A 12462-nucleotide genomic window follows, 5' to 3' on the forward strand; every position below is an offset into this window, starting at 1 on the left:
TGTTTATTTTGGTTAAAGTCTATTTCTTCTACAAGCAAGAGAGCTTTCTTTCTTGTTCGGGATTGTTTCCTTCTGGATTGATCCATATCATTCAGAAGGTTTTCATTTCAAATCATATTTATTTCAAATTTTGATTTCTTATTACCTATTCCTTCTTACTTCAATATTTTATTTTGTGACTTCTGAGGTCTGAGCTTCTACAGATAGAGTGGTTCCTTATCTTTATTTTTCTCTCTCTTTGGGAATTCGGTCTTTCCTAAGCTTGATTGCGTATTGGCTTGTGAATGGAAGGGAAGGGCTTATAGTGGCCTTGAAGGATTTTGGAGTAAAATGTTATATTTGAAGCAACCGCGTGACATTTTAGGGTTTTGGAGTTTGGAACTCCGGTGATCTCTTCTAGAGCATGTCAGTTTGATCACTCCCGAGCCTGAGGCTCGGGATCCGAATCATGGCGTCAGATAACGAGCCACGGGCTGGGATCGAAGAGTTGCCGGACTTGATGGGTTGTTATCTGCAGAAATTCAAGCTCTACGAGACTCGATCGGTAAATCAACTTTTACGACTTCTCTTATTATTATTGGCCGCTTTACTGATTTTCGTTTGGCTTGTCATTCCAATCCGCGGCATACTTGTTGAAGATGTTGAATAATTTTCTCCTAATTTTTTTTTTTTTAAAGTGGGTCTCCTTTTAAAATTTTGAAGCTCTGTCCTTTGTTCCGGATTTGGCAACGATTGTGTTGAGAGTTTTCTGTTCTCAAAGCTATACCCCTATGTTCGTAAGTGTTGATTCGCTTGGCAAGTCGCGTATAAAGAGTTTTGTAATTTTTCAGCTGTATGTATACCTTGGCTTTGAGCCTTTGATTAAATCATTTAAGTACGAAGGTTATAAACCAGTTTTGCAAGTCATATAGCATTCTTACTAATCAACAATCCATGGTCCATCTGATCTGATCTATTTATTTATTTACTTTTGTTGTTTTTCAGAATGCCAGTTGTGATGATATCTGGTAGTTCCTTCTTTTTTTATTTCCCTCTCTCGATTAGTGCAGAAAAATCAAATATAATCATGGTGTCCTGCTTTTGTTGTTTTCTTTAGTGAAGGATAGAATTATCCTCCAGATTTTGTATTGACATCGAAACAGAAGAGAGTAAAGGCAAAAGTGTCATAATTGGACTTCATAATTGTTGAGTTTGAGTAGCTCAAAATTAGATTCAATATCTTCTTCATTTTTTCCCCATTGTATTCCCCAATTTTCTAAGTTGCTGTGTTGCAACTGTTACACTGCAAAAGAAGGTAATGAAGCAAAAACATTGATAGGTTGAAGTGTTGAACACAAAGATGATATATTGAGGTTTTATAGCCATGTTATAATCTGAATATCTGATTATCGAGTTTCTTATATACTTGATTCAATAATTGTGGTTTAACTAAGTTGGTGTTGGATTTGCCTGGCTGATGCCTCTTTGATTTATCGCTTGCACAAATTTGTAGGTTCTTAAAGCATTCCTCATTAAGTAGAATGTTCATTGTTATTCCTAGAAGAAAGATACTTATGATAGTGCTTCTAAGCAATTTTACCTTTATGGTCTGCCTATTTTGAGCCACTTGAAGTGCTCCTATGGTCAAACCGATCGCTGGATTGGAAGCTCCCTTTGGATTAGCCAGGTGTCAAGTTGTGTCCCATCTCCATTATATGGCCCCTCCATCTGAGGACTTTTGCCCTTCTACTTTTAACAGTTACCCTAAAGTTGACGTTCAACCAATATATGAAGCTTTCTATCTCCATGGGAAAATAGGATTATGCTTATATTATGCTAGACATACTTAGTGGACAACATGTCCACAAAATTTGAGCACCATCATAGATGGCATGTGGCATATATTTATTCATCAAGGAAAGTGGACCCTATTATTATTATTATTATTATTATTAGGGTCATTGTTCTCTGTGCTGCAGCGCAGGCTGCGCCCAGACACAAGGGGGCGGGGCGGTCATTTTGCCCACCCCCATGTGTCTGGGCGCAGCTTGCGCCCCCGGCATGGAGAACATTTTCCCTTATTATTATTATAATTATTATCTTTGAGGAGAGGGTTTCCTATACCGTCAGTGTGGGAAGGAATCTGCACGCTACATCAATTGTTGTCTTAAAGTAGTATTCATATGGGGCCCACATATTTAAAGTAAAAGAGAGAAAATATTAAAAAAATCTATAATAGAATGAAATTGCACTCTGGCAGCATAGCAATCTTTTTCCCTCATCTTTATTTGTAATATCGCTGTTGTTCCTATTAATATTTTTGGGGCTGGGGTTCCCAAGTATGTATGTGTTTTCAGTTGAGATTTGCTAATTTAGTCCTGTAATATGAATTTTATTGTGCTTTTGCTTGATGACAATATATCACGATTGTCGTGTTAAACACCACATGCTGGATTTGATTTGTCCGAGATTCTTTATATGCTAATTGGGCTAATATGTTAGTTCATTTCTTGAAACTTGTGGTGCATTATGGATACATACTTTGGTTAGTTCCTGGTTTGGATAGAGTTTTTGGACCTGTGGCTGGGTCTTCTTTTATATTTTTTGTTTGTTTTTCCCTGTTTGATAATCTCTTGCCCTCAATAAATTTACGTTTTTCACTTTAATTTGGTAATTTGACTTATTACCAATTGAAGATTTGATGACATTGTTATTTTACTTATTTTAATCTAGTTTTATTTCACTTGTTGATTGCAATTATTAAGTGTTTATATTGAAGTTTGATTCTACACACTTAAGAAAGGTTTAAAGTATCTGTATCGGGTATCGTATCGGAAAGGTGATTTTAAGAGACATGTTGTATCGTATTGGAGATACGTATCGTACACTACAGATATGCACGGAAATGGTCAAGATACAAATGGAAATATACATTTGGAGCAAAAAAGTGTATTTCCATGTGTATCTTGACCATTTTCAGAAAACCGACCTTTTTCTGTGAAATCTCCTTCAATCTCTGATCTCTGCTTGTTGGATGGTGCAAAGGATGATGTTGTAGCACTCCTTGATTTGTTTTTGACTGTAGATTAGAAGCCCCGACTCCAGAAGTGTGAAAAATCTTGGTTAAATTGAAGTTTTCAGACTCTCGGTTGAGAGTTTCCCTTATTTTTTCCTTCAGAATGTGTGTTGTATCGAGTCTGTGACTCAAATTTTTTTTAATGGTTTGTATCGGGATGTATTGAGCCGTATTGGCCGATACATATCGATACATATTAAAGCACCCGTGGAACCCTTTACCGGACGTATCGATGGTATCAATATGTATCGGTCGTATTGTATTGGACCTTATCTGCCGTTAAATTTTGATACCATTCGAGACAGTCCATTTTTTTAAAAAAAGAGACGTATCGGTATGTATGTTATTGGCTGATACGATACGTTACATACCGATACTTTAAACCCTGCCCTTAAGTACATTTTCTCTGTATGCTGTATCATTTTCTCTCCATTCTGTTTCCTTGGTCTTACTTTTTATCTATCTATCTTGCCTTGTGATTTTCACATAAAATTTACTCATTCTGTTTTGTACTCTTTTTGCACAGAACTTTTACATGATAGGTAGAGACAAGAGTAGGACATTTTGTAGAGTATTAAAGATAGACAGGTTAGAGCCTTCCGAGCTGAATATTCTTGAGGATTCTACCACATACTCCGAAGGCGAGTGTTATGATTTGTTGAAGCGGATAAATGAAGGGAACAGGTCCACTGGTGGACTTAAGTTTGTCACTATTTGTTATGGAATTGTTGGTATGTATGATTCATTTGCAAAATTTTATGTCATGCTTTTAGAGACTGTTGATATCTTCGTGGCAGCACTAATTTGGCTTATCTTTTCTTAGGGTTCATTAAACTTTTGGGGCCATACTACATGCTGCTTATTACAAAAAGAAGGCAGATTGGTAAGATAGGTGGCCACACAGTATATGCAGTCACGAAGAGCGAGATGATTCCACTGCCGAACCCTGCTGTGCAGTCAAAAATGGCTAATTCTAAAAATGAGAACAGGTCTTTGTCCAATCTAGGTGTAAATGTATAATGCCCATGGTGCTTCTAAAGGGACACTAGAAACTACTAGTCAGAATTGTTTATTGTTCCTATGTATGTAGACGAGGAATTTGTTTTTTGATGTTATTTTGTTATTCATGGCTTCTAATTAATTGTTTTGGAACAAATAATATGAAATTTTGATGCCTTGGTTTCCCATAATAGTATGTAAGCTTCAAAACATGGCGGATTTTCATGTACAAACTCTGGTATTTGTGGAATGCACCCTTCAATGTTAAATTGATGATGTCGTGAGGATGATCCAGCCTTTTCCCTTTGAATTACTCATGCTAGTTAAAGATGAAAAAAGTAGTGGAATTGTAAAATAAAAATAAAGATTAAATTGTATCCATATCTTCGGGTCTTCGCATCCTTTTATTTTTACAGTTTCCTAGATGCTATATGGCATTTCAGTTTCTGCCAATGTACCAACGCAAACTTCCTGCTGTTGTGAGGTTAATATTTCATTTTGAATGAAACAAGGTATTATCTGGGTTTGAGATGTCAGTTTAATTTTACTTTTTTAGTGTTATGGTTAATAATTTAAAACAAATGTTTAATAATTTGTTTCTTTCTCGTAGTTTTGTCTAAATTTTGGGTAAAGCATATTCATGGATTTTTTGTTTTGGTTCTTATTGATGGTTTAGATACAAGAAGCTCCTATGCACAGTGGATCTTACAAAGGACTTCTTTTTCAGCTACTCATACCATGTTATGTGTAGTCTTCAAAAGAACTTATGTGATAATCAGACAGGACAAGTCCTTTATGAAACAATGTTTGTCTGGAACGAGTATTTGACTCGGGGAATACGGAATCACCTCAAGAATACTATCTGGACAGTTGCTTTGGTCTATGGCTTTTTTAAACAGGTAAGGGCTTTGGGGAAATGACTTGGGTTTATTATCACTAAATACACATGATTTAATATACAACGATATAGCTAGACACAGAATGTTGTATAGATGACTTTGTTCAACTTCACTGCTCATTGCCAAGACTGCTTTTCCAACTAGTCCTTGATATTACTGTAGAAAACTTTAAGGATTGGTTTGGATCACAAGAATTCAAGAAGATAGGAATGTCTTGATTTGCATTTCATTAGGTGGAGAGTTTTTGTCTGACGAGGAACTGTGTACCTCCACCTAAATCATGTAGTTTGATTTACATTAAGCTGTGGCAAGTATTTGCCTTTTTGGGGATCTAATCTGCCAGCTGGATGGTTTAGCATTACTAGACTCAATGTAAAACCTAGCGATTCACGACATTTTGGGCTCCTATCATATTATGATCCAATTGGAGCCTAACTGCAATCTAGTTTGTTGATATTGCAACTTCATGTTGCGACTGAAATTACCAGTAGCGTAATGCTTATCTCATCAAATCAATACATCTGGCATCTATTTTTAATAAATGGTTGGGTATGCATATTGCACATTCATGGGATCCAATTGTTTCTGATTTTGTTGTAGAAATTAAGCATACATGTCCATTTCCTTCTGCAGAAATTAGAAGTTGTATGTGTTGCTGATGGATTTACATATTCTGCTGCAGGCTAAACTTTCAATTTCTGGGAGGGAATTTAAGTTGACTCTCATTGCTAGGCGCTCGCGTCATTTTGCTGGCACCAGGTTGGACTAAGTAGGACTTGTGAAGTATTTTTGAGATCCTGTTATTTATCACAATCGTATTGTTTAAAGGAAACATGGGTGTTCTTGGGGACACTGGATTTCAAGGAAATGGGTTATACTGGGGAGTACTAAACTCGTTGTCTTTAGAACCACGGTGGTTTATCTTCTACACATTGTGCAGTTACAAGGGCCAGGATGTATTACATGTTGGTCCAAATTAGACTGTAGCAGTTGCTTAAGCAAATAGACTCCATAAGCAAAAAGCTCCAGAATAATGTGACCCACACACATGAATATGGTTGGTTCTGATTCTTGGCTTAGGATGAAGTGGGTTCCACAGATGGTGAATCACGACATCTCTGATTGTGTAGTACAGTTTGGGACACAGAAATTACCCCTTTCTCAAGAATTCCCCTGTTTTTTCTATTATGTCTGTTGATATTGAAGTTCAAGATACTCATCTTTTCTCCATTTGTTTTGTGCAGGTATCTCAAACGAGGTGTAAATGAGAAGGGTCGAGTGGCTAATGATGTTGAGGCGGAACAGATTGTGTTTGAAGATGTCCCTGAAGGATGTCCAACGCAAATAAGTTCTGTTGTGCAGAACCGGGGCTCAATTCCCCTATTCTGGTCCCAAGAAACTTCACGTTTGAATATAAAACCTGATATTTTATGTATGCAATTCTTCCTTCAATTATAGCATTCGAAGTAGTAATCACTTATAATTGTTGTTACTCACATTTTTCTACCTGATTCCAGTGTCAAAGAAGGATCAAAATTATGAAGCTACTAAACTTCATTTTGAGAATCTTGTCAAGAGATATGGAAACCCAATAATCATTTTGAATTTAATTAAGGTAATGTATGCTCTTAATTTAGCTGTATTGAAATCACTTGGGATGCTAAAACTCTTCTTTAATACTTGATGTCCTTTGTAATGGGACTTTCCAATATTTTTTTGTATTTGATTGTTAATTTCATGGTTGGCTTTTAACAGACACGAGAGAAAAAGCCCCGGGAATCCATACTTCGTGCAGAATTTGCAAATGCAATTGAATATATTAATAAAGATTTATCAGAAGAGGACAGCTTAAAGTTTCTTCATTGGGATCTACACAAACATTCTAGGAAGTATGTGGCTTCTCTGCCTAATATTTGGTTTGATCTCTTTCTCAATTCTGATGCCAATTCTCTTCCATTGTGGTATGATTCTAACTTGATAAGAATATGATTACTTTTCAGCAAATCTACAAATGTTTTGGCACTACTTGGCAAAGTGGCTGCATATGCATTGAACTTAACAGGTTTCTTTTACTGTCAAGTAACACCATCTTTGAGATCTGAGGGATCTTTGAAGCGGCCTCACTTTGAGTAAGTGTTACTTAAAAGTTCATTAGCTACTATATTGGTGAATTTCACAGTTATTAAATGATGGACCTATTGGTGTGGTTTTTCTTTTCCTGAATCTGTTAAACTTCTTTGAGTGGTGCATTTTGTAATTGTCCTCTTACATGTCTATACAACATTCCCTTTTTGTAAGGGCAGCAGATTTTTTGTCGTGTAACGGTAGTGAAACACATTGATGAATGTCCCACATCACATGTGTTTGCACTCTTTACTCACCCTCCAATCATCTGACCATGAAGTGCCGTAAAAGTAGGGAGGGGGGAGAGGGGAGGAGCCTGAGGTTCATTAATGAAGTGTGCCATGCTAAGTGTTATAAGAGATGCACACATTTGTCATGCCTCAAGCTATTGGCATGTTGCTCATCAGTCAGTAAATTATGGAAAAAAGTGATCCTAAAGTTGCAAAAAACAAAGTTTCTAATTTTCAAATTTGTTTTTTTGACAAAAGTGCAACAAAATGATTAGGGCATCTCACATTTGGCCTGAAAAGGAAAGCAGCTTCTTCTGACGAAGAAATAGAGAACTGTTGAGGGATGGGGTGGGCAGAGAGAGATGGGAGGAGAGGGGGATGGAATAAGCAAAGCACTGAATACACTAGATAAGCTTTTGGAACCTAAGTTTAGAGAAGGTTCATGTTAGTTGACTGGTGTAATTGATATGGCAACCTTGGGGGTATGTGGTGAAATTGTAACTTCTTAAATGGAGGCCATGCTGTACTCATCCTATTGGTACCTATCTAGATCCTCTATGTTGTGTCCACATTGCATCCATTTCCATGCAATTGGAATTTTGTTTTGAGACCAGGGGCGGATGGGACATTCTGGGTTGGGAAATGTGCAATCAAATCCCAACATGGATGTAAAGACCACGATTAGATGGGATTCTGAAGTAATTCTAGTATCCATATTCATGCTTATCCGCAAGAGTCCACACAAAAGTCTGATTCTAGGATTTACTAATTGCCCTCAAGAAACAGGTAGAATCTGAGAATCATATTTTTGTCCAATACAAGCATTAGGATAATTCTCATATTAGATTCCAGAGGCAGGGTGGTAGAATCCATCCAAACCTAGCACTCCACTCAATTCTGATTTTGGGCTTGTATTCTGAACTAGAATCCTGTCCAAATGTGACCAAAGTGTATTTATACCAACCAAACACTTGGATATCTGGGGAATTGAATGTTATTAAGCTAAACTTTATTGGCAGCTCTTTGCACAACTCATTTTATCCCCTGGATTTCCAAGCTTTTGATCCATTATTGCCTAAAGAGTTGTCTGTTATTGACTGACATTAGTCCGGCTGGTTTATCTGCTAACCTGTGAGCCTGCCTCATTCTTATGCCCTTTTATTTTGATCAAATCATTGATGTGTCCATTGACAGGCCTGTTTTCAGAACATTGCATTTGATGCTACATGGGTGGGTCCATGTGATGGGTTACCCTGCACCAATCTGACTTTCTCAGTCATAAAATTTCAGCCCAAATGAGCCAGGGGAGTGGCTCAAATTATAAATATTTTCATTTTGTATTATTATGTTCATTTTTCGTAGTGGAAATTTCGTAATTTTGAAAATTTTGGTAAACTTTGAGCCTCTTCCCATTCTATTCTCTGGCTGAAACAGTGAGATTTGAGACGTAGACCCACACATGTAGCACCATGTGGAAGGTTTTGAAAGGTAACATCGCTAGGCACATTTAAAACCTCCCATAAATTTTTATTTTTCTGTTATCCAAATAAAGGACCAAGTTTCCCTTCACCCATGGTGAAGGAAGAATCCTTCAATATGGGCATCCGTACCATCAGATGCCCAAGAGGAGGGGTAGTTTTAACCCCAAACAATTGAGGGTGGGGGGTTTGTGTCGGGACAAGAGTATCATCACATGGTCACATCACCAATGGTGATGGGATTCTTCCTCCCTCCACTGGTGAAGGAAAACTTTTGCCAACAAATAATGGTGTATGATAGGCTGGGTTAAAAATTTCCATCCACTTTCCTGGGTCTTTGTTGATGACTGTTGTAGATTTTTGGATATTGGAAAGTGTAGTTCTTGAGTCAAACGAGAACTGGCCCCATTGCAGCTCTTTCACATTTATAGGTTTGGTTTGGTTGACAGGAAAGATGACGCAGCAGGTGATTGGTCTCATCAAAATCATTGCAACAATAACATGGAAGATACAGATAGCCTGGAACCAGGACAGAGTGAAGATAATCTTGTTGTAGGCAAACAAGGACAGATCGAAGATAGTCTTGATGCAGGCAATCATTCAGTCAAACCATCCATGTTCCAGAAGGGTGTCCTCAGGACTAATTGTATTGATTGCTTGGATCGCACAAATGTTGCCCAGTATGCTTATGGTTTGGCTGCTCTTGGATATCAGCTTCACGCATTGGGGTTTATTGATTTTCCAAAAATAGACTTGGATGCCCCTTTAGCAGATGATTTAATGAGGTTTTATGAGACAATGGGTGATACCCTTGCACTCCAATATGGGGGATCTGCTGCTCACAACAAGGTAATATTAGTATTGGAAAGCTTATATTTCATTGATGACCCAACTTAGTTTTGTTTTTCTAAATTGCAAGTTGCCAGCCAGGATGCACTGCCTGAGTCTCTGACCTACCAAGCCATAGTTGACCAGAATAATGATCCTGGTTGTATTTTTTTTTTTTGCACTCTATTTGGTCACGGAAAAGGCAGGAGTAGATTCAGATGTCCAGTGAACTTCTATCAATTAGATGGTTAGGATGCCAGAGACAGAAATTTTTTTATATGACGATCTACTAGGTTGGAACCACTGTGCTGTGAGGGTTCACATCCACTATATAGTTGTCATATGCATGTGCATAGACAGGTAGTTGAAGCCCGAAGCTCTGCTATATCCACCTTTTTGTGCAGGAATAGAAGCTTTTTCAAATGAGTTTAACTCAATCTTCAGAACGATCCCAACAGAAAAAAAGGGGGGGGGGTTGGGGTGGGGATAAAAAACTGGGCACTCTTGTATGTTTGGTATTAATGCTAAATCTCTCTCCCATCCCCATCCTCATCCTATGTACAATTTAGACCGTAAAATTTTAAACCTTAAGTATCTCCCAATTAACATACTTTGTCATGGCTAGCCAGGCTAGGTATCTATTGAAATCTCTACCCTTTCTAGATTCAACTGACCACTTGTCACTCATATTCCAGTCAACCCTTGGGAACTCTATTTGTAGCTCTGCTTTCTTTCACCCGAACAAAATTGTAAAATCTTCAACCCTAACTTCCTCAAACCTGAACTTTCAGAGTCTTTGGAAACTTGGAATAATTATGGTACTATTGTACGCACAAAGCATTAACATCATCACAGTCGTCTCTTCTAACTTTAGGTTAGCAGCCCAAGTCTTGTTTCGTTGCCAATTTTATCTGGATCTATTTGCTCTCTTTTTATCACCGTGCACACATTCTAGGATTCCCTTAGTAGGCAATATTTATTTGCAGTTATTCCATCTTAGCAAAAACGTCATGGTTCATTATATTTGCACTTTTCCTTTTTCACTTATTTGACTGTTCTATCCCATGCTTAATGAGCAATATCCTAGGCAAATTCACTGTAGTTCATGTTGAATCACTGAGTTGGATTAGGCAATACCATTTTGTGGTTGGTTTGTCCCACATTTAATGTGGCCTAAAAGGATATTGCCACAGCTTTTTATTCTAGTACCCAATCATATGTTAATAATTTTCTTCCCTCTTAATGTTTGGGCATTTACAATGTTAAATAGATATTCTCTGAGAGAAGAGGTCAATGGAAGGCAGCAACTCAATCTCAGGAATTCTTCAGAACTCTTCAACGTTACTATAGCAATGCCTACATGGATGCTGAGAAACAAGATGCCATAAATGTGTAAGTACAGTCTCATACTCTCATGCTTCCTATTGGCTGTTTTTTGGGGAGAAAATCTATTCACCTCTTAGATAGCACACTTGGCAATAGCAATGCATTGTGGAAGAAGTATTGTTTTGGCTTATGGACTTAACATTTGGTTGATCTCACCTAGAAGTTAATTTGATCTGTTGCATTCTTGGTCTAACTTATTGATGTTGTTTTTCTGCACTCGGCTTAACCAACAAGCAGGTTCTTGGGGCATTTCCAACCGCAAGAGGGTAAACCTGCACTCTGGGAGCTAGATTCAGATCAGCATTATAATGTTGGGAGGCATGGTAATATATTTGGGGATGAAAATGCAAGGTAATGCATGATAAGACTGTTATTGCCCACATGTGCAATTATTAAATCTGCAACTGCATCCCATCTGATTAGCTTTGAGAATATGGATCTCGTGCCCAATAGAGGGTCAAGAGTTTATACCTTGCTACTGTGGGATCTCGTTGATCCCCTTGTCCTTTTATATTCTACTTTTCCATGCTTGGTAAAATTTTTTGGTTACTCATGATCAAAGGTTTGTTTGGAAGATTATTAAAATTTAGGTATCTCATCATTTTAGCCTTTTGATAGAGTTTTGGAAAACAATCTATTGCATGATCTGTGATCTACAAGTTTCTATTATGTTGAGCTTTGTGCGATGGTGCAGTTTTTTATTTTTTTTTCCAGAATTTGTGTGATCTTACTTTCTTTTGCCAGGGTGTGATGGGGTAAGTTCAGTGAGAATTAGATTTTCTATATTAGTAGTGTTGAGATTGGCTACGTTACCCACTAGGGGTACCTAGTCCTAGTTGGCTTTTATTACTTATTTTGTTTATGTTTTAATTGTTTTAATCCTGTTTTTCCTCCCTATACGATTTCTATTTGGGATTCCTAGTTATAGTGGAAATTCCTAGTAGGAATAGGATTGGGGGGAATTCATATCTTGCTGTAATTTGATTTTGTTATAAATAAGAGGCTGGGGTGATCAATCAGATCATCTAAGCATTAATTCCCAAGGCTGTTAACATTTCATCAAAGAGAAGTTAGAGGCAGGGCTGATTTGCATTCCCTTTGTGACGTCTACTGATCAACTTGCAGATATCTTCACTAAGGGATTGTCTGGGAAGCTGTTTCATCCCAATCTAGTCAAGTTGGGCATGATCGACATCTTTGCTCCAACTTGAGGGGGAGTGTTGAGATTGGCTACGTTACCCACTAGGGGTAACCTAGTCCTAGTTGGCTTTTATTACTTATTTTGTTTATGTTTTAATTGTTTTATTCCTGTTTTTCCCCCCTATACGATTTCTATTTGGGATTCCTAGTTATAGTGGGAATTCCTAGTAGGAATAGGATTGGGGGGAATTCATATCTTGCCGTAATTGGATTTTGTTATAAATAAGAGGCTGGGGTGATCGATCAGATCATCTAAGCATTAA

The 12462-nt window shown here is 37.5% G+C and overlaps 1 protein-coding gene across 3 annotated transcripts in view; it reads left to right on the forward strand.

Annotated features, from left to right (window-relative positions):
- The window catches only part of LOC122656557 (phosphoinositide phosphatase SAC2-like), a 52069-nt gene continuing 39607 nt past the window's right edge, over nucleotides 1-12462 (forward strand). Inside the window, exons 1-12 of one of the 3 annotated variants that reach the window (XM_043851135.1) lie at nucleotides 1-544; nucleotides 3582-3786; nucleotides 3879-4044; nucleotides 4731-4953; nucleotides 5636-5712; nucleotides 6198-6385; nucleotides 6471-6568; nucleotides 6709-6842; nucleotides 6954-7082; nucleotides 9235-9634; nucleotides 10884-11005; nucleotides 11237-11350. In XM_043851135.1, coding sequence (XP_043707070.1) covers nucleotides 449-544; nucleotides 3582-3786; nucleotides 3879-4044; nucleotides 4731-4953; nucleotides 5636-5712; nucleotides 6198-6385; nucleotides 6471-6568; nucleotides 6709-6842; nucleotides 6954-7082; nucleotides 9235-9634; nucleotides 10884-11005; nucleotides 11237-11350 — 1952 coding nt within the window. In that variant the 5' untranslated portion in view covers nucleotides 1-448. Of the gene's footprint in view, nucleotides 545-3581; nucleotides 3787-3878; nucleotides 4138-4730; nucleotides 4954-5635; nucleotides 5713-6197; nucleotides 6386-6470; nucleotides 6569-6708; nucleotides 6843-6953; nucleotides 7083-9234; nucleotides 9635-10883; nucleotides 11006-11236; nucleotides 11351-12462 lie in introns of those variants that run through there. The other 2 variants (XM_043851134.1, XM_043851136.1) reach the window with 2 other exon arrangements.

The sequence above is a fragment of the Telopea speciosissima genome, chromosome 3 (genome assembly GCF_018873765.1).
Source record: "Telopea speciosissima isolate NSW1024214 ecotype Mountain lineage chromosome 3, Tspe_v1, whole genome shotgun sequence".
Classification (NCBI taxonomy): Eukaryota; Viridiplantae; Streptophyta; class Magnoliopsida; order Proteales; family Proteaceae; genus Telopea; species Telopea speciosissima.